Source organism: Bombina bombina, chromosome 2, assembly GCF_027579735.1.
Source record: "Bombina bombina isolate aBomBom1 chromosome 2, aBomBom1.pri, whole genome shotgun sequence".
Taxonomy (NCBI): Eukaryota; Metazoa; Chordata; class Amphibia; order Anura; family Bombinatoridae; genus Bombina; species Bombina bombina.
The window spans coordinates 423,712,513-423,736,033 of NC_069500.1; the positions used below are offsets into that span (position 1 = coordinate 423,712,513).

Here is a 23,521-nt window from a genome sequence, read left to right on the forward strand (position 1 = left end):
AAGAATTTTTTTTGAGTTTTATGTCCCTTTAACCCCTTAATGACAACTGACGTACCAGGTACGTCTAACAAGCAGTTAATGACAATGGACGTACCTGGTACGTCAGTTGTCTAACAGAGTGCTGGAAGCGATCGCAATCGCTTCCAGCAGCTCTCAGGGTATTGCAGTAATGCCTCCATATGGAGGCATCCTGCAATACCTTTTTAGAAGACTCCGATGCAGAGGGTGCCGGGAGCGTGCGGGGGGCGCGCGTGCGCGCGCATTAGCTGGCCACTGACACCAATGAGGAGGGAAGAGGGGGGGGGGGGGAAAGATTTAAAAAAATAATAATATAAAAGGATCTGGGAGGGGGAGGGGGATAGGGGTATTGTGGGGGGCTGCTACACTACAGAAAACAAAAAAAATTGTAAAAGAGGAAAAAATACTTTTGTTTTTGCGGCAAATTGGGTACTGGTAGACAGCTACCAGTACCCAAGATGGCCGCAATTAGATAGGGGAGAGGGTTAGAGAGCTGGGGGGGGGGATCATGGAGGTTGGGGCTAAGGCAGGAGTCCATCACAGCTAAAATATTTTATTTTTTTTATAAAAAAAAAAAAAAACTCCTTTTATTTAGTACTGGCAGACTTTCTGCCAGTACTTAAGATGGCGGGGACATTTGTGGGGTGGGGGAGGGAAGAGAGCTGTTTGGGAGGGATCAGGGGTGGGATGTGTCAGGTGGGAGGCTGATCTCTACCCTAAAGCTAAAATTAACCCTGCAAGCTCCCTACAACCTACCTAATTAACCCCTTCACTGCTGGGCATAATTTACGTGTGGTGCGCAGCAGCATTTAGAGGCCTTCTAATTACCAAAAAGCAATGCCAAAGCCATATAAGTCTGCTATTTCTGAACAAAGGGGATCCCAAAGAAGCTTTTACAACAATTTGTGCCATAATAGCACAAGCTGTTTGTAAATAATTTCAGTGAGAAACCTAAAATTGTGAAAAATTTAAAGTTTTTTTTTTATTTGCTCGCATTTGGCGGTGAAATGGTGGCATAAAATATACCAAAATGTGCCTAGATCAATACTTTGGGTTGTCTTCTAACAAAAAATATATACATGTCAAGGGATATTCAGGTATTCCTGACAGATATCAGGGTTCCTAACTAGCGCTAATTTTGAAAAAAAGTGGTTTGGAAATAGCAAAGTGCTACTTGTATTTATGGCCCTATAACTTGCAAAAAAAGCTAAGAACATGTAAACATTGGGTATTTCTAAACTCAGGACAAAATTTAGAAACTATTTAGCATGGGTGTTTTTTGGTGATTGTAGATGTGTAACAGATTTTGGGGGTCAAAGTTAGAAAAAGTGTGTTTTTTTTCCATTTTTTCCTCATATTTTATTATTTTTTTTGTAGTAAATTATAAGACATGATGAAAATAATGGTATCTTTAGAAAGTCCATTTAATGGCGAGAAAAACGGTATATAATATGTGTGGGTACAGTAAATGAGTAAGAGGAAAATTACAGCTAAACACAAACACCGCAGAAATGTAAAAATAGCCATTGTCATTAAGGGTAAGAAAATTGAAAAATGGTCCGGTCATTAAGGGGTTAAGAACCAAATTAGATTTTCTTACCAGGGTTATGTCCTCAAATTATTTAAGTATGGAAACTGTAGACCCTTCTTTGTGTTTTAATAAAAAAAAAAATCTTCAGAGAGCTTTTTTTTCAATCTGGATGTGTTTAGAGCCTTGAAGTATTATGTTGAAGTTACCAAGGATTCCAGACGAATTTCAGTTTGTTCACTTTTTAGTTCTAAATGTGATCATCAAGATTCTGCCATTTCTTTAGCGTCTTCATTAAAGCTTGTGATTTGTGAAGCTTACTTTAAGGTGGGCCAGACTCATAATCAGATTACTGCCCACTCTCCTGGATCAGTAGCTACTTCTTGGGATTTCACAAATAAGTTTCTGTTGACCCGATTTGCAAGGCAGCTACTTGGTCTTCTTTGCATACTTTTCTAAATTTTACCATTTTGTTATTCTTGCTTCTTCTGAGGCAGCTTTTGGTAGCAAGGTCCTTCTGGCTGTTTCTGTGTTATTTTGACAGTTGGTTGTTTTTAAGTACATAGAAAAGAAAATGTATGTAATATCTTTTTAGGGTTATGGATTTAGTTTCCTTATGGAAAAAAAATGTTTCTTATCCCACCCTATACTTTTATTACTTGTGGACTCTCCACAGGTTTGTTATTGGTTCCCAGGAGTAAAGGATCCATAGACTTTTACTACCTTTATGAAAGAAAACTTAATTTATACTTACCTGATAAATTTCTTTCTTTCGTGGTGGTAAGAGTCCACGAGACCCCACCCTGATTATTTGGTGTAGGTTCTTTATATTATGGCACATCTTTTTCATGGTTCCTATATTTTTTTCCTCCTTATTTCTTTTCCTACCTTTTTTTGCTAGACTATTCATAGACTACCATAGAGGTGGGAGGAGTTATATAGATCTCTTGGGGTTTGGGAATATTTGCTTCCTCCTAGTGGTAGGGAAGGTAATTTCCAGGAGTAATGGATCGTGGACTCTTACCACCATGAAATAAATTAATTTATCTGGTAAGTATAAATTATGTTTTCATTTACGTTCAGAACTTGGACAATTGCCTCTGTCCTGAAGGGGTTAATGAAACCTTTGTGGGTGCTGATTTGTGGCATAGAAGTTGATCTAACAAGATTTGAACACCTGTGAAAACTAAATTTAGCAGGAACCAGATTTTATTGTTGAAGAAAATAAGTACGAAACCAGTTTTTACCCCAGACTGTTAAAGGGACAGTAAACATAGAAAATAATGTTATATAATTCTGCACATAGTGCAGAATTATATAACATTATCATAGTAGCAGCTTTATGAAACTAAAGCATTTCCAGATTTTTTATTTCAAAGTTGGACTCCGCTCAGGGTTCTACTGAGCGGGTCTTATTGTTCAAAAGCGCTTTGCGAGCACGCTGTCTAGTCACATCCCGCCCGGTCACGCCATTGAAGTGAATGTAGCTTGCTCCCGCTCTGATCTGGTAGCGAGCTACATTCACTTCAATGGTGCGACTGGGCGAGCTATGACTAGACAGTGCGTTCGCAAAGCACATTTGAACAACAAGACCCGCTCAGTAGAACCTTGAGTGGAGTCCAACTTTGTAATAAAAAAAATCAGGAAATGCTTTAGTTTCATAAAGCTGTCGCTAAGATAATGTTATATAATTCTGCACTATGTGCAGAATTATATAACCTTATTTTGTATGTTTACTGTCCCTTTAAAGGGACAAAAGATTTCTGTGACTAAACACACAAGAGAAAGCCGCCCTTTCTCTTGTGTGTTTATTCACAGAAATCGTTTGTGTTTAAAAGCTTAGAAACGCGTTGCAATTGTTTTAAACACACAGAGGCTGTTATTACAACCTGTGTTTTAATTTTTATCTTGTATTTTAAAAATTTATATTTTTGTACTGCACTGAGAGCCTGAGTTTACCTTACACCTAAATAACTGGGAGAGGAGCACAAGCACAGAGGATCAGTGAGTTGGGACACAGAGGTCCCAGTCTGCCATACTAAGCACAATTGGGTGCTGCTACACTTGTGATTACAAGTCCACTAATACACATTATCATTGTGGCGTATCAGTATTACACTAGGAGGTGCCCTTTCTCTTGTGTGCTTACTCCAAGAAATTGTTTGGAATTGGGAGATTTATTTTAAAGGAGCAGCCTGTTCTGGAAGGACACTCTCTACAGAACCACATTGTGACTGATTGTATGACCTGAATCATCCATATGGACTGGTATACAGTTGTGCTCATACGTTTACATACCCTGGCAGAATTTATGATTTCTTGGCCATTTTTCAGAGAATATGAATGATAACACAAAAACCTTTTCTTTCACTCATGGTTAGTGTTTGGCTGAAGCCATTTATTATCAATCAACTGTGTTTACTCTTTTTAAATCATAATGATAACAGAAACTACCCAGATGACCCTGATCAAAATTTTACAGACCCTGGTGATTTTGGCCTGATAACATGTACACAAGTTGACACAGAGGGATTTGAATGGCTATTAAAGGTAACCATCCTCACCTGTGATCTGTTTTATTGTAATTAGTGTGTGTATATAAAAGGTCAATGAGTTTCTGGACTCCTGACAGACCCTTGCATCTTTCATATAGTGCGGCACTGACGTTTCTGGATTCTGAGTCATGGGGAAAGCAAAAGAATTGTCAAAAGGATCTGTGGGAAAAGGTAGTTGAACTGTATAAAACAGGAAAGGGATATAAAAAATTATTCAAGGAACTGAGAATGCAAATCAGCAGTGTTCAAACTCTAATCAAGAAGTGGAAAATTAGGCGTTCTGTTTGATAACATGCTGCATTCATCTTGCCATCAATTCTGACCATATTTCTTGTGCCTTTGTAGCTCACACATCCCCAAAACATCAGCGATCCACCTCCGTGTTTCACAGTAGAAATGGTGTAACTTTCATCATAGGCCTTGTTGACTCCTCTCCAAATGTAGCGTTTATGGTTGTGGCCAAAAAGCTCAATTTTGGTCTCATCACTCCAAATGACTTTGTGCCAGAAGGTTTGAGGCTTGTCTCTGTGCTGTTTGGCGTATTGTAAGCGGTTTGTGGCCCCAGAAGCAGAACTTTTTTTCACTTTCTGCGATGAGATTTTTTTTAGTTAAAAATTTTCTGCAGGTCATTTTGAAATAGAAATCACTTCACCATGGTCTCTTCATGCATACCCCCCTGCATATCAATATCACCCTGGTCTCTTCATGCATACCCCCCTGCATATCAATATCACCATGGTCTCTTCATGCATACCCCCCTGCATATCAATATCACCCTGGTCTCTTCATGCATACCCCCCTGCATATCAATATCACCCTGGTCTCTTCATGCATACCCCCCTGCATATCAATATCACCCTGGTCTCTTCATGCATACCCCCCTGCATATCAATATCACCATGGTCTCTTCATGCATACCCCCCTGCATATCAATATCACCCTGGTCTCTTCATGCATACCCCCCTGCATATCAATATCACCATGGTCTCTTCATGCATACCCCCCTGCATATCAATATCACCCTGGTCTCTTCATGCATACCTCCCTGCATATCAATATCACCCTGGTCTCTTCATGCATACCACCCTTGCTTATCAATATCACCATGGTCTCTTCATGCATACCCCCCCTGCATATCAATATCACCCTGGTCTACTCTCTTCATGCATACCCCCTTTGTATTCAATATCATCATGGTCTCTTCATGCATACCCCCCCCCCCTTCATATCAATATCACCCTGGTCTCTTCATGCATACCCCCCCCTTCATATCAATATCACCCTGGTCTCTTCATGCATACCCCCCCCCCCTTCATATCAATATCACCCTGGTCTCTTCATGCATACCCCCTGCAATATATTATATAAACATACTTTCACTGCACATATACCCCACCATACTGATTTTATTAGGATTACTATGTGACCATATATATATATATATATATATATATATATATATATACACACACACGTATATGTATGTATGTATGTTTATATATATATATATATATATATATATAATCTTCTCACACATGTATACACACATATACATATTAACACATTTATTAAACTAAATCTGGCTCCTAAGTATATTGGTTTGCTCCTAGAATCATTTTTTTAAAGGGCCAGTGTACACTAAAATAAATTAAATAATGGATCATATACCAGTAATAAATTCCCTAATTAACTAAATGAGATATGTATAGGAATTTTGAAAAACAATGCTTTTAGAACATTTTACTTTTTTATTTCCTGCTCCTGAAATATTCTGGATGGTGCTGGCATTCCCCTAGAAAAGGGCTGAGCTGTGCTTGAGGCTAGAATGCCCACCCTCCAATCATAAGCCATATGCAAATCCACATTGCACTCCAGCAAAACAGATAGTTATTAGAAAAGACAACAATAGGTCCAAACAGTGCAACCTTTATTAACTCATACAGCATGTATACTTGAATCAGACCAAGTATTTTACTGCATATGTATGTAACCCCAGTCCATCCTCCATTCCATTTAAACAGCAGTATATCGGTGCCAGACAGAACACTGTGTGTGGAGCAGCTCCATATAAAGAAGACCGGCAATGCGTGTTCTACACAGCAGCTGCCTATGACACAAACTCAGAGTAGATGAAGAATATATTGTAGGCTCCTTGACACGGTACAGTGTAGCAGCGTTCAGTTGCAATGTTTTCCCTCAATTTGAATTATTTGCCTGCCCACACAAATTTACTGTGGATCGCTAGTCGGACCTGAAGCAACACTACTTGTTTCACTAGATGAAGACACTGCTTCACATTCCGTGGGCTTCTTGCACAGACCTGCCCCTGCATCAGTGCACAACATGGTGACTCGCAAGATATTATATACCGGAGACCAGGTACTGTACAGCATAACAATTTCTGAACTGATATCCCATGCCATGTTGTGCACTGATGCAGGGGCAGGTCTGTGCAAGAAGCCCACGGAATGTGAAGCAGTGTCTTCATCTAGTGAAACAAGTAGTGTTGCTTCAGGTCCGGCTAGCGATCCACAGTAAATTTGTGTGGGCAGGCAAATAATTCAAATTGAGGGAAAACATCGCAACTGAACGCTGCTACACTGTAGCGTGTCAAGGAGCCTACGATATATTCTTCATCTACTCTGAGTTTGTGTCATAGGCAGCTGCTGCGTAGAACACGCATTGCCGGTCTTCTTTATATGGAGCTGCTCCACACACAGTGTTCTGTCTGGCACCGATACACTGCTGTTTAAATGGAATGGAGGATGGACATATGGAGTCTTCATCTAGTGAAACAAGTGGAGTTGCTTCAGGTCCTGCTAGCGATTGTGGCAGGCAAATAATCCAAATTGAGGCATGAAGGTGCTCAGACAGAGAAGGGAGTGGGAAGTCAGGGTTGAGGATCGTCTCGAGCAAGCAGCATGGGTTGGGAGAGCAATATGAAAAACTGCATATTTATTATTAAAAAAATATATACACACACTTCCAATAAGTTTACCAATTCACTTACAACTTTAGCACACAGAAAACTTGGATGTATAATGTCTGGCCCCTGACTTACCAATTCTGCAATCTTTTACCCTCCGCATTTGAGTTCAGGAAGAGAGAAGAAATTGAAAACAGAGCAACGTAGTAAATATTTAGACCGAGATAGAACGGGACAGTGACACCTGCAGGTAAAAATAATTAAAAGTGCAGGCAATTTTTTTTTTACTGTCACGTCCGGTCTTTCTGCAGACACACTACAGATTCTGCGATGAGATCGCACATTGTTCTGCCTTGGGGTTTGTGGCATTTGCGTAGTAATGGCTTTCTTCTGGTGACTCGACCATGCAGCCCATCTTTCTTCAAGTGCCTCCTTATTGTGCATCTTGAAACAGCCACACCACATGTCCTGTATTTCACCTGAAGTTATTTGTGGGTTTGTCTTTGCATCCCGAACAATTTTCCTGGTAGTTGTGGCTGAAATTTTAGTTGGTCTACCTGACCGTGGTTTGGTTTCAACAGAACCCCTCATTTTCCACTTCTTTATTTGAGTTTGAACACTACTGATTTGCATTATAAATTCCTTGGATATCTTTTTATATCCTTTCCTGTTTTATACAGTTCAACTACCTTTTCCCGCAGATCCTTTGACAATTCTTTTGCTTTCCCCATGACTCAGAATCATCAGTGCAGCACTGGATGAAAGATGCAAGGGTCTGTCAGGAGTCCAGAAACTCATTGACCTTTTATACACACACACTAATTACAAGAAAACAGATCACAGGGGAGGACGGTTACCTTTAATAGCCAATCAAACCCCTTTGTATCAACTTGTGTGCATGTGATCAGGCCAAATTCACCAGGGTATGTAAACTTTTGATCAAGGTCATTTGGGTAGTTTCTGTTGTAATTATGATTTAAAAAGAGTAAACACAGCTGATTGATAATAAATGGATTCAGCCAAACACTAACCATGAGTGAAAGAAAAGTTTTTGTGTTATCATTCATATTCTCTGAAAAATTGCTAAGAAATCATACATTCTGCTAGGGTATGTAAACTTATGAGCACAACTGTATATCACAGTTAAAGTGATGGTAAACTCATTTATTTGACAATTACATATTTACATTAGTATATATACAATATAATAAACCGCATTATCATTTTTTTTTATTTATATGTATTTGAATGTAAATTTGAATACATTTATAAATCCTTGTTGCGCCGCATCTCTCCGCCTCGCTCCACCCCTCTTAGATTTTGCACTGAATATTGTCTGCTTTGTCCTGTCTCCACCCTCTCTACACGTCAGAGGGTTCGCTCGCTCCCGACATAATTTTTCACGCATGTGTATTGGTTAGCATGACGTATACCAAGTAAACATCGAGTCGCAAGATTCAATGTTTACTTGGTTCAGTGTGATCGCAAACTTTGGTTCAGTGTGATCGCAAACTTTGTGTGGATCGAGTTGGTATTAAAAGAATTTAACATATAGAATTCAGCTATTTACTTACTGGCACTGTTCAAAGTAAACTATGAATCGTATAGTAATAGTATACGATACAGTGCTTACTTTAGCGTGCCGTGTGGAAAGTAACAAAACACGCAAAATCGTCTGTGGATTTAGAAGCTGTTGATTGGATGTTAGGATTGCTCGTTAATGCGCATGCGCAAATAAAATTGCATTGAAGGAAGCCTGTCAGGCGACAGGATTGATCATTGGACAAAAAAAGGAAAAATGGATGTGACGTCACGGGGGGCTGGCGATTTCACGGAACGGAGATATTCTTTATTATTCCATTGTAAGTAAATGGCTATATAATGTTTAAATGGAAAATTTGTGTGCACATTGAAGAAGAATGTACAATATTGATAATATATTCGGCCAATACTGAGTTTAACATCCCTTTAAGGCATAAAATCAGATATACCTCATTTAAGGTTGGATTTATTATATGTAGCCTTTTATCATATGTTGGTAAGATTCTATGTTTTTATTTTTATTTTTTTTATTTTTTTTTAATCTCTGTTCACATCATTTGCGCCCCCTTAGCTTGTGACAAGTTATTATCACTAACAGAGTAACTGTTAAAGGGACAGTACTTGAAAAGATAGATAATCCCTTTATTACCCATTCCCCAGTTTTGCATAACTAACACAGCTTTTTACCTATGTGATTACCTTGTTTTTATATATAAAACAACTGTTCGTGTGTGATGTGTCTCTGTATGAGAGCAAAAGGTCGCCTAGCTAGTGTATCAATGCGGAGAGCCATGTTACTGTTCCTTATCTTACATGCTGGAAGTGTGCCAGGTGGAATTGTGCTTGCTGACAGCAGCGTGTCCTATTGGCTCTGAGTCACGCCGGGTTTGTGTCCTTGGCAGCTCCTGTCTACATATTCCACCGCAGCACTACCCCCCTCTCCATCAGCACTTTATACCGCCCCGACCCTGATGGATGATGAGGGGGGCGAGGAGGAATTGGGCGACCGAGCATCATCACCACAGCCCCGGGTGAGAGAGCCCATTCAATAAACCGCACCTTCCCAGATATAACCGAGCGTCATGACGTCATGTGTGCTAATATTAGTGAGCTCGGGTCGCTGAAGTTTCGATTTCACGGCAGTGTTTACTCGATTTATAAACGTATATGTTATGTTATAATGAATTTATATGCAATACACGATTATGCGATTGTGGTTTCACATCATGTAGTCTTACGTTCAAATTGCAAATATTCCGTCTACATCTAATTATGACTGGTTTCTCAATTATTTTTCACAGTCTTGACATGAAATATAAAATAGGCTCTGTTATGATAAAAATGGACGGCTCTTTTATACGTTCCCTTATATAAATAAGACACCATTTACATTCTGCTTAGACAAATATCTATCTCTTGGGCAAAGAGTTATCAGCCACAGGGAGAAAATCAAATTAATTATTTTTTACAGAAAAAACTGGATAAATTGTATATTAATTATATATTTTTTTCTGCTGGTTTAGGGTTGGGTGTTACTCCTCACAATGTGTGCTGCTGGTATTGGGGGCACCTTCCAGTATGGATACAATCTCACCATCATAAATGCCCCCACTATGGTGAGTCTGCTGCATACCTGCCAACATTTCAAAATTCAAAAGAGGGACCCCCCACTCCAACCCTAGCAAAACATTATTAGTCTATCATAGAAATGCATATATCAAAATCTGCTTTACCTGCTAATCCCCCCCCCCCAGCATCCTTAAATCTTGTCACCATCACAATAAGGAAGTTGGTTTCTTATTTGTGGTATTTGGTTTCTTATTCATGGACGTTGTTTCTTATTCAATTATTTGTCAGAATGCTTTAAATTGACTTTAAAATAAAAATATAGGTTTCCAGATATCCCAACCTACATGTGACCCCCCCCCCCCCCCGAAAAAAAAAAAAAATTACTGTCAATTTACAAAGTGTTACCATGAGTTTCCGGGATATTATGTTTAGTTTGCATCAGGGAGAAACTATTTCAATGCAGGAGACTCACAGAACTTCCGGGAGAGTTGGGATGTCTGGGTTCCATTTAAATAAAAATATGATTCATATAATGTAGTTATGCAGAGGTGAATTCCCTTTATACAATCATTGTATATACAAACTGGAAACAAAGGGCACACATTGCCATTGATTCAAATATTACAATTTTGAATAATAAACTGATATTTACAAAGGATTAATGACCATTGGGCCACAGATGTTACTGTTGATATACATAGGGTAGATTCCCCTCCATGACATGGAATTGTTTTTAACCTGGTCCAATGTTTTTTTAGGCAAATAAATTGATGCCAAAACTGGCATAGGTGCTGTAATACAGTATCCATTTTTTAATAAGTAACTGATATTTTCAAAGGCCTAATACCATGAATAAGAAACAGCTTGAATAAGAAACCAACTTCCTTATCATTTCACCATCTGTACTTTCTCCTTGCATCTACACAAACTTCTGTTTTTTTTTTTTGCAATATATGTATGTTTAATATAACATACTTATAATTAGGTTACTTGTTATGTTGATACTTATACTTGTGGATATCAAATTACCTACTACATATCTACCTTAAAGGGACAGTCTAGTCAAAACTAAACTTTCATTATTCAGATAGGGCATGCAATATTAAAGGGACATGAAACCCAAATTTTTTCTTTTACGGTTCAGATAGAGAATACATTTTCAGACTAAAACTTCCCCAAAAGACAAGAGCATTTTTAGCATTTTTGCCATCACTCCATTTAAATAGAAATAGAACCTTGTTTTTTTTAATTCACCTATCAAAACTATACATATATTTTTAGTAGACAACCCAAAGTCTTGATTTAGGCATATTTTGGTATATTTCATGCCACCATTGCGATAAAATAAAATAAAAAATTGTTAACTTTTTCACAAACTTTAGGTTTCTCACTGAAATTATTTACATACCGCTTGTACAATCATGGCACAAATGATTGTAGAAGCTTCTCTGGGTTCCCCTTTGTTCAGAAATAGCCGACATATATGGCTTTGCCATTGCTTTTTGGTAATTAGAAGGCAGCTAATTGCAGCTGCGCACTACACTTTTATTATTTCCAGCAGTCAAGGGGTTAATCAGTTAGTTTGTAAGGTTTATTTTAGCTCTAGTGTAGAGAGTACCCTCCCACCTGACACTTCCCACCCCCTGATCCCTACCTAACCCCCCCCATACAGCTATCTTCCCTCCGTCACCCCTCACTGATCCCCATCTTAGGTACTGGCAGACAGTCTGCCAGTATGAAGTTTTAGTCAGGTTTTTTTTAATACATTTTTTATTATAATTTTTTTTGTGATTACCCCCTTACCTTCCCACCTCCCTGATCCTTCCAAAAAAGCTATCCAACCCTCCCCCCTCTAACTAGTTTTCCGCCATCTTAGGTACTGGCAGCTGTCTGCCAATATCCAGTTTTCTATCCAGGTATCACTTCATTTGCTGCCCCTATTATTTACCTCCCCTCCAAGCAATCTTTAATTCTAGGACCCACCTAACTCCACCCTCCCTCCCGCACTCAGTCTTGATTTTTTTTCTGAAGTGTAGCGGTTCCACCCATTCCCGCCCCTCCCTCCCCCTTCCAGCGATGGGCCACCTACCCACCTCCCTCCTAATCCACCCACATCACCAACGATCAGCACTGCCGCTACCTGATGCAGAAAGGGACACAGAGTGTCTCTATCTGCATCGGTTACTCTGCAAGTCTATTTCTACACTGCCCCACTCGTAGGGCATGCAGAAATAGCACAATCTCGCCACTGTTAGCGAGATCGCGACAGAAAGAGGCCCAGGACAGCAGCTTCGTACAGGGTATGGTGCTGGTCCTTAAGGGCTTAACGACCAACGCCGTACTGGGTATGGCGCTGGTCCTTAAGGGGTTAACAACATTTCTGGATTAGACTGTCCATTTAACTATGTAGGATTTCACATTTTATTTTGTATGTGTGTAAAAATTTTTATCTTTATACTTGTCTCTGTAGATGGAATTACTGGCTATACACATGCCTTGTGCTCATAGGTTTTTATCCTACTTCTGTTCCCCACATTTTTTTTCACAGCACATCCAAAAGTTTGTAAACCATACGTGGCTGGAGCGCAATGGTTCAGAACTGGACAACACGATCATCACTCTCATCTGGTCAATCATAGTGTCTGTGTATCCCCTAGGCGGGTTCCTGGGGGCACTATTGGCAGGCCCTATGGCCATAAAGCTTGGACGGTAATTTGTTATTTCTTTGAATATTATGTAAAAGTAGCATTAGCCCTCTTAAAGGGACATTCCGGTCAAAATTCAAATGTACATTGATGAATTACATCTTTGAATAGAAACATATTTGCAATATATATGTATTGGCAAAAATGCTTCTAGTAAAAGTTATCACTGTTTAGTGATAACATTTTTCTCTGCATGTGCATGTGAAGCATAGCTAGATATTCTCAGTGCACCAACATTTTAATTACTACAGCTGCTTAGAGCACCAGTGGGGGTTGTATTATGTCAGCAATTAACAAATTTAGTTATTAGCAGATGGTACAAACCCCTTAGGCTCTCTGAACAAGTGCTGAGTTTAAAATGCTGGTGCACGGGGCATACTTAAATACAAATTTAAAACAGCTATAGCTTTTATAAGAAGCATTTTTTGCTAGTACATGTATATTACAAAAATGCTTCTATCGAAAACTGAAATGCATCCATGTGGATTAAAATTTTGGCTGGAATGTCCCTTTAAGCATCTAAAATTCTTATTGATGTAGGCCAGGGCTGTCTACCTGTAGTTTTGTTGCCAAGGTACGCTAACAATTGAAAATTTCAGGATTTCCTTTCCCTTAAAATGAATCTGGGTAACTCAACCATATAAGAAATCTGAAACCCTGGTATGTTTTAGACACCCCTAGATTAGCCTTTAGTTTCTTTGAAAATCATCAAATTATACTAAACATTTATTTCCATTTTGAACAGTAATTTTAGGAGACATCTCCCTATTTGCATTGTATTAAAAAAGAAGAACACATATCTGTGCTTTATTGTATATGTATCATATCCTTTTTTTTTTAATTAAAAGTTGTTTGTCCGAGTCGTAGTTCTGCTGTACACTTTGCCTCTTTATTTATCCTCTGCCCATGTCCTACAGGAAGAAGTCTCTTCTTTTCAACAATATATTTGTGATACTCTCTGCAGTTCTTTGCGGGTTCAGCCGTTCTGCTAAATCTTTTGAAATGATTGTGATTGGCAGAATGCTTGCAGGTATCAATTCTGGTGAGTCTTTACAGCATGGAGTAGAAAATAACTCAATGAATGTAATGACTTTTGTCATCTTGCTTTTACTCTTCATTTCTGATGATACAACTGGTATTGTTGTTGATGACTTCAGTATCCTTATTATTAAGTCCAGTCCTAATACTTACAGCATCTTACAGCAACCTTCTTCATGATCTGTCTCAATGGGAAAAAACTCCCACTCAAAACAATGGTCATATTCTTTACCTTGATTTCTACCACCGACCTCAAGTTGGTAACAAACCAATTTCTGTATCTGGTTTTCTCCTTCTAAACTTTAGCCTAGATAAAACTAATTTCCCCCTTACTTTTCCCTCTTTCTTTAAACATAAAGTCATAACCAAAGTCAAACCTATTTTAAAGAAACTGTCTCTTGACCTTACCTACCCTTCCCCACTACCATCCAATTCCTCTCCTCCCATTAGCATCCATGTTGTTTTATAGACTCATCTCTCTCCAATTTGACACTGGCCTCTACATTTCACGACTGCCCATAGTAAACTGACCACTGACATTCATTCTACCAGACCTGTCAGATGTCTGATACTATTCATCTTACTTCTTCTTCTACTCATTATCCATGTTATCAAGCTTCACAATTCTGCCTTCTGTTTTTTTCTCCTACTTAATTGCTCTTTTAATGTCTTCTATGGTATCTTCCCTCCTCTTCCTTTCTCGGTTGGTGTCCAGCAGTGCTGTGTTTATGGTCACTATGTATTTTCTTTATGCATCTCCTCACTGGGTTATTCATTAGACTTCTAGTACCACTTTACACAAATGAGACCAAAGTCAATGCATTCTTCTCAATATCAATATGAAAGCAGCAAAATACATAATTATAGTTTATTGCAAAGTTGTTTTACTAAGCAGAACTAAACATTTTATATGTGTTTTATATACTGTTCCTATAACTTTTTATATTACCTTGTATGATCTTTTTTTGAGCAGGGCTCTCATTATCTTCATATCTCTTTGATGCAATTTCTCTAATGAAATGATATTTCTTTTGTAAAATGATGATGATCCACAGACCTCTATAACATGCAATATATTTCCCGCCACAAGAAGGAGGTCAAGAACCCGTATCAGAGCTTAAAATCCCTCCCACCTCCCATCTCTCTCTTAGTTTTGTTCTAGGCCTTGTAGGAGTTAGTTGAGAATAGCGGTGTCTCCAGCTACTTGCTTATGGATTTTAATTTGGGAGCTCAGACCTATGTGAGACCCAGTATCCCTGGGAAGTATCATTCACAAAGACAGAAGAGAATCTTCACAGCAGCTGAATGATACAGGGACATAAGAATACCCTGTTATATGCGCAGTATTTCCCTATGAGACTTCAGCCATAACTACCCTCAGGCGTTGGAGGGACTCGTCCTTAGCCTCCCGCTGAGGGACACAGGTATTTCCTACTGCAATCCTCTGTGGTACTCAATACCTGCACTGGATGGGATCTCTACTGGATACTGCTGCAGCTGCATTGACAAGGATTTGACATGCCTGGTAAGCCAGTGGAGGTGTGCTGCGTAAGGTAAGTCACTTTTTACAGCACACACACTGCCCAGAGACTATTTGTAGGGACTTTGACACAGGTACTTAACTTGCTTTCTTTATGACACATTTATTTTCTTCTTTTTGGGTCCCTACCTGCCCTATCCTTATCAGGGTCATAGTCAGGGAAGACTGAGGCCCTTTACAGCCCTCTGCAGCTCTGGGGACACTATTGGGGAACTTTGTTAAAAACCGCTGTATAGCCCTTTAAGAATGCCGCCATCTGCTTAGTGCAGTTAGCGGTTCAGTAGAGAAGGCACCGGCTAGGCAGGAGATCATAATTGTATTAGGATTGGATGTATAAGATGCATGGTGCACATTACTTAACTAAAAGTAGTGTTAAACTGTTCACTGCAGCACCAGCTTTTCTCCGCGCCCCCTCATTGTTCCCAGGTGTTTTCCTCAGTCCAAAGCTTCTCCAACCATTAATTTTGCTTCAGTAGTGTTGGGCCAGATTTACAGTACCTTCCGCTGTAGTGTTACATACACTAAAGAATAAATATAAGTGTCTTATGGCGTTTAAGTATAGTATAGAGGGTTCTCTACCTGTTTTTTTTTACTAGACCTTAAATAGGGTGTCATTGCATACTCTATTATAAGTTAAAATGGAATAAAATAACTCTGTCCCCACTGATGTCTCTATAGAGGACTCCGTTTCTGGTATATGTATATATGTTTATTTTGCAAATCTGTTTCAGTATGCAAGGTCAATCAACTCTGTGAGAATTCTATACCTCAGATTTTGCATACAAATCCCAGATGAAAATTTGCCCTGTATTACTGTTTTTACTCATTAACCCCTTAATGACCACAGCACTTTTCCATTTTCTGTCCATTTGGGACCAAGGCTATTTTTACATTTTTGCGGTGTTTGTGTTTAGCTGTAATTTTCCTCTTACTCATTTACTGTACCCACATATATTATATACCGTTTTTCTCGCCATTAAATGGACTTTCCAAAGATACCATTATTTTCATCATATCTTATAATTTTCTTTAAAAAAAATTATAAAATATGAGAAAAAAATGGAAAAAAAACACACTTTTTCTAACTTTGACCCCCAAAATCTGTTATACATCTGCAACCACCAAAAAACACCCATGCTAAATAGTTTCTAAATTTTGTCCTGAGTTTAGAAATACCCAATGTTTACATGTTCTTTGCTTTTTTTGTAAGTTATAGGGCCATAAATACAAGTAGCACTTTGCTATTTCCAAACCATTTTTTTTTCAAGATTAGCGCTAGTTACATTAGAACACTAATATCTTTCAGGAATCCCTGAATATCTATTGACATGTATATATTTTTTTTTAGTAAACATCCCAACGTATTGATCTAGGCCAATTTTGGTATATTTCATGCCACCATTTCACCGCCAAATGCGATCAAATACAAAAAATCGTTCACTTTTTCACAAATTTTTTCACAAACTTTTGGTTTCTCACTGAAATTATTTACAAACAGCTTGTGCAATTATGGCATAAATGATTGTAAATTTTTCTTTGGGATCCCCTTTGTTCAGAAATAGCAGACATATATGGCTTTGGTGTTGCTTTTTGGTAATTAGAAGGATGCTAAATGCCACTGCGCACCACACGTGTATTATGCGCAGCAGTGAAGGGGTTAATTAGGGAGCATGTAGGGAGCTTTTTGGGGTAATTTTAGCTTTAGTGTAGTGTAGTAGACAACCCCAAGTAATGATCTAGGCCCATTTTGGTATATTTCATGCCACCATTTCACCGCCAATTGCGATCAAATTAAAAAAAAAGTTAAATTTTTCACAATTTTAGGTTTCTCACTGAAATCATTTACAAACAGCTTGTGCAATTATGGCACAAATGGTTGTAAATGCTTCTCTGGGATCCCCTTTGTTCAGAAATAGCAGACATATATGGCTTTGGCGTTGCTTTTTGGTACTTAGAAGGCCGCTAAATGCCGCTGCGCATCACACGTGTATTATAGCTAGCAGTGAAGGGGTTAATTAGGAAGTTTGTAGGGAGCTTGCAGGGTTAATTTTAGCTTTAGTGTAGAGATCAGCCTCCCACCTGACACATCAGACCCCCTGATCCCTCCCAAACAGCTCCCTTCCCTCCCCCACCCCACAATTGTCCCCGCCATCTTAAGTACTGGCAGCAACTCTGCCAGTACTAAAATAAAATATATATTTAGGCTTTTTGGGTTTTTTTTTTAAGCATATTTACATATGCTGCTGTGTAGGAGCCCCCCTTAGCCCCCAACCTGGCTGATCCCCCACCAAACAGCTGTCTAACCCTCCCCCTCTGCCTTAATGGCCGCCATCTTGGGTACTGGCAGCTGTCTGCCAGTACCCAGTTTATAAAAAAAACAGTTGCTTTTTTTATTTTTTCCCCATTTTCTGTAGTGTAGCTCCCCTACCCACCAAAGAACAAACCCCCACCCCCTCCTAGATACCTTTGACTGTTTTTTTTAAAAAAAATAAAAAGCTTTACACAAACTTTTAGAACAGTCTTTTCTGTAGTGTAGCGGTTCCCACCCGCTCCCGCCCCGTGCACGCATCCGCCCGCCGCCCGACGTGCACGCGCGCGCGCCTGTGCGCGCCCCCATCGCCCCCGCCCCCGATCCCGCCCCCCTCTACATTACCCGGCCCATCGATGGCCGCCCACCCGCCTCCCAAGTCAGCTCCCACCCACCAACGTTACCGGCCACCGATGTCCGGTGCAGAGAGGGCCACAGAGTGGCTCTCTCTGCACCGGATGGCCATTTAAGGTTATTGCAGGATGCCTCCATATCGAGGCATCACTGCAATAACCGGAAAGCAGCTGGAAGCGAGCAGGATCGCTTCCAGCTGCTTTCCACACCGAGGACGTGCAGGGTACGTTCTCAGGCATTAACTGCCTTTTTTCTGAGGACGTACCCTGCACGTCCTCGGTCGTTAAGGGGTTAAAGGGGCATGAAAGCTAAATTTTTTCTTTCGTTATTCAGATAGAGAATACCATTTTAAACAACTTTCCAATTTGTTTCTATTATTTAATTTGCTTCCTTCTCTTGTTATCCTTTGCTAAAAATGTTTTTTCTAGGCAAGTTCAGGAGCAGCAGAGAGGTTCTAGCTGCTGATTGGTGGCTGCATATATATACCGATTGTCATTTAGCTGCTGATTGGTGGCTGCATATATATACCGATTGTCATTGGCTCACCCATGTGTTCAGTTAGAAACCACTAGTGCATTGCTGCTCCTTCAACAAATTATACCAAGAGAATGAAACAAATTAGATAATAGAAGTAAATTAGAAAGTTGTTTAAAATTGTATTCTCTATCTGAATCATGAAAGAAAAAATTTGGGTTTCATGTCCCTTTAAGCTAAAAAAAAACATGAACAAAATAGTGACTGTCCCCAAAATAAGTATGTGTAAGCGTAAATCTGGAGATTAAACCCAGTCTCCTGAGGTAAGTGTGCAAAATAATTATGCTGATAACCTAAGGGTTCAGATTTAATAACATCCTCTAGGAAGGTGGTTTTTGCAAGGACCTTTAGGAAGATGTACACCACAGCACATTTTCATGTGATCTACAGTGTACTCAATTTACTATAATATGTGCAATTATATATTGTACTGTTCATAATTACATATTATTATTATCAGGTATTTGTATAGCGCCAACAGATTCTGCAGCGCTAATGGTGCTATTATCATTTAATTTAAACTATTTGTGCTATTAATACTTACTTATAAGTCAATAAAGCATTGTACTCCCATCATGGCTAGGAGTACAATGCTTTATTTTTAAGTCAGTCTGCAATGTTGTACATTATATGCCCTTTGGAATATTATTTGCAGTAAAGTACCTCATGTAGGTTATGTACACTATTTTAATATACAAATCGCAAGAAGCTGTTTATGTTCATTGCATGTTCAGCAGCCCACATAATGATTTTACATAGGCAGAACTTCTGTCTTTGTAGATATACAAGACATTATGAACTAGATTACAAGTGGAGCGCTAATTTAATGTGCGCCTTTTAATGGGAAAATTTACTTTGCGCTAGACTTCATTAACCAGAGGTCAAACCTCATGACCCCCAATTGCTCCCAAAATAAAGTGTACTGTTCCTTGTTAAAATAAAAAATATGAGCATCTTTTATTTTTTATTAAATAACTGCACAAAGCAGTTATAAGGGGTTAAAGTGAGGGGTGTTAGAATAAAAACAGCACTGAAAAGTGCCTTTACATTGCAGCCTATTGTGACTGTGTTTTAACTGTTAATATAATAGTATATGCTTATATACATATATATGTATGTGTTAATATCTATATAAACATATAAATATATATGCATATATTCATATACATATACTGTATATTTAAGCTTTGCTGCCCATCGCTGCGCAACTCACCCCCTTCACTGTGCTAGGTTCTGTGCCATGTCTATCAGCATTAGAATGAGGCTCCCATTAGAGCCTATGTAAGCTCGCTTGCATTGCGCTGACCTAATAATACCAGCATGCGCTGGTGTTACCCGTGGAACGCGAATATCGCGCTTTGCGAAAGATCATTTTTGCCCTCCACTCGTAATCTGGCCCTATTTGTCCTTTGCTTCTAGTGTACACAATCGATAGTATATGCCCCTCTAATTATATACCTTCCATGTGTTGTACTCTACATGTTTAATTCCAAATGCAGTTGTACAGGATTTATTTGTATTTTAGTACAACAGAGGAGATCCTTTAGAGATAAAATCTTTTGGTATCTCTTTTAAACCTATGTTATGTGTAATTTATATCTATGCATAAAGGTTCTATTATTCAGATACTAAACATTGATCATAAATATTTTCACTATCAGCAAACATCCTTTAGAGATTTGTGATGAGTGATGTATATGTTTGCACATACGTTTATCATCCAGACATTCAACATTAATCATGAATATTTTCATAAACAATGTACATTGTGTATTTACTTTTTAAAGTATACGCAGTCTCTGCTTATTCTGGACAGGGATTTACAAGTATCTAATGTGCACCTGTTAGTCTATATGTGCTGCTTCTTTAGTCAGTATGGCCACTTGACTAACTAATATGTGCATATGTTTAACCCTTTCAGTGCTAACGAGGGCTCTGAGCCGTCGCAGAGTTTCCTACTCAGGTGATAACGACTGCTCAGAGCCGTCGCTAGCACTCTCCCACCCTGAGGGAGATATGGGGGTTCCCACCCGCTCCTCCACCCGCTTCACGTTATGCGCGGTGACGTCACGCGCAATGACGTGATGACATCACCGCACAACTTTATTTAAAAATTACTTTAAATATAGGAAAATGGGGCATGCTGCTTAGAAGCCTGTGTCTCAGGCATCTAAGCAGCTACAGACCCCCAAGACCCACCGTCGGAAAGGTAATCGTCTAACCTTTCCAACAGTGTAAGTCTTGCGGATCTGAAAAAAAAAAAGTAAAAAAATATTTCAAAAAATAGAAAAAACCTTAAAACAGCTTAGCACCCAGGTGGGAAAGTACTTAGCACTCAAAGGGCTAAGTATGTTCATGTATACTACATTTGATGCTTATGTCATGTACAAATTTAATATACTTTGTATAAACTTAGGTATAAGTTTATACATGTTAGGATACATCAGGAAGAATAGTTCAGATATCCGGATTGATTCTCTTTGTCCTTCAAGAGAACAAGAGTTTTGTTCTCTTTAAAGCAAAGTCCTCCTTATTGACCATCGGTCCTATCTCATGTTGCCAAATATCCTTCAGAGGTGGCAACCTGTATAAAACGATTTGGAGGATAGGAGAATAATTAATACCAGTACCAGTGTAACCTTAGAGACAAGAGTTTTTACCCCAATCTGTTCATTGTCCAAAGGGATTTACAGTCCTATTCAAGAGTTATCATTCCTAAACATATTGGTCAGGGTATAAAGGGAACATTCCTCTCTGTTTTTACCCTTAATCCAAAGGGTCAGTTTTATGGCTATTATAAATCTCAAGGATTCATATCTGCACATCCCTATACACGGGCATCACTTTCAGTTCCTGAGGTTTTTTCTGCAAAACACTGCTAGGCTGCCACTCTGTGTTGAATACAATTTTGAGAATGAGTGACAGCGCTAACAAGCGCAGGTCTGAGAATATAATGCTAACTTCAAAAAGCTCATTTGGAAATATCAAATGGTAGTGTATAGAAATATAGGTGTATTTGGAGGTAGGTTTGAAAATATATATGGTAATGGTGTTGGTACAAAAATATATTAGGTGAATACGCAAATATAAGGTATATATGAAAAACACTAATGCAATATTTTGAATAAAAAGTACAAATTTTACTGAAACATGAATGAATATTAAAAAGACATATTATAAATGCATAAAGGATGTCTCCCTTGAAATTGCAATACTTAAAAATCAGATACGCTAAAATGCCTACTCCTAAAGGTAGTATCCAATTGTACAAATATAGTGAAACAGGACTCTCGTCTCAAAGTGCTATTAAATGAGTGTGATGATGTTAACAAAAGTACCAGTATTAACCAATGTCTGTTAAGACTAAATAAAATTGCAGTCTGATATGGGATTTGTTTGTAAATAAGGTAAGTTATTGATGCAATTCATTTTTGGATGGCGTAATATTTTTCTTCAAACAATGAAAAAGAGATAATATACAAATACCTCAACTTTCGGATAGTTTTTTTTCACTGCTTCCAAGCAGGAAATCCCCACAGTCTGTATACTTCTCAGATTAGTGCGGTCCTAGAGGTTTATATACATATCAGACTGGTGCAGTCACAGCGGTCTGTATACCTCTCAGATTGTTGCGGTAACTGTGACACATAAACCTCTCAAGTTGGTGCGGTCACAATGATTTATATACCACTCTGTTTGGTGCGCTCAACAATGGTTTGTATACCTCTCCAATTTATGCACTCACAGCGGTTTGTATACCTCTTAGGTTGATGCGGTCTTGTGATGAGCCGTCTGGGTGTCCTGATCCACAGTGAATTGTAGTGAAACAAATGGCAACAATCTGTATCACCTTTGTTAGCAACAATTGCGCTTTGTAGACTACACCTATATTTCAATACACTACCATTTGATATTTCCAAACAAGCTTTTTGAAGTTAGCATTATATTCTCAGACCTGCGCTTGTTAGAGCTGTCACTCATTCACACTTTGTCTTATTCACTCAGATTCTCTTGGAAGGGGTTAATCGTTAGTGACAGCAAGGTCCACGTTTTATCTTGGGCGCAATTCCTATATACTTAATATACATATTGAATACAATTTTGCCAGTGATCAGAATTCACAACATTTCAGTTGCTCCGTATCTGGATGACATACGAGTGCAAGCTTATTTCCTGTCACTAGCTATTGCTCATATTGACAAGCTTCTGGCATCTTTTTAAGGCCATGGTTGGAGTATCAATGTATCTAAAGCTCCTTATATCCATCTTTAAGGGTAGCATTTATAGGAGTCATAATAGACTCAATCCTAATGCATTTAGTTCCTGACGGAACTTCACAATATAAAAATTCAGAGGGCATGTCTCTCCCTACAAAGAGCTACATTCCATCAGTAGCTCAATGCATGGAGGTGGTGGGTCTTATGGTAGCTGCTTCAGACGCTTCACTTGAGACCCCTTTAATTGGCTATGCTACCTCAGTGGTCAAATAATTATCTACATGTGGAACAACAGAATGCTTTGGTTTTCTCTGTCAGACAATCTTTTTCTTGAGATCACAAAGTCTGTCTTTGACCCTTGGGTCACCCTTCCTTCGTCAGTCTTGGTCTATTGTGCCAACAGATGTCAGTCTCTCAGGCTGGGGGGCAGTTTGGGTTTCCTAAAGAGTGCAAGGAGTTTGGAATCCTATAGAGGCAAGGTTACCAATCAACATTCTGGTACTTCAAGCGAACTTCGGCTCTTCAGCCCTGGCCCCTGTTGAAAGAGGAAAAGTTTATCTGTTTCTAGTCGGACAACATCTCAGCGGGGCTTACATAAATCATCAAGGGTAACTGCAGTCCACTGGCCATGCAGCAAGTGTCAAAAACTCTGTGTGAACAACTGAGATGTGGATCATCTCAGCAGTC

The 23,521-nt window shown here is 38.9% G+C and overlaps 1 protein-coding gene across 1 annotated transcript in view; it reads left to right on the forward strand.

Annotated features, from left to right (window-relative positions):
* Window positions 1-9,468: 9,468 nt before the first annotated feature.
* Window positions 9,469-23,521, forward strand: part of SLC2A11 (solute carrier family 2 member 11) — a 168,655-nt gene continuing 154,602 nt past the window's right edge. Inside the window, exons 1-4 of the mRNA XM_053701969.1 lie at window positions 9,469-9,600; window positions 10,093-10,185; window positions 12,687-12,847; window positions 13,761-13,885. Of these exons, the coding sequence (XP_053557944.1) occupies window positions 9,541-9,600; window positions 10,093-10,185; window positions 12,687-12,847; window positions 13,761-13,885 (439 nt within the window). The 5' untranslated portion in view covers window positions 9,469-9,540. The remainder of the gene's footprint in view (window positions 9,601-10,092; window positions 10,186-12,686; window positions 12,848-13,760; window positions 13,886-23,521) is intronic.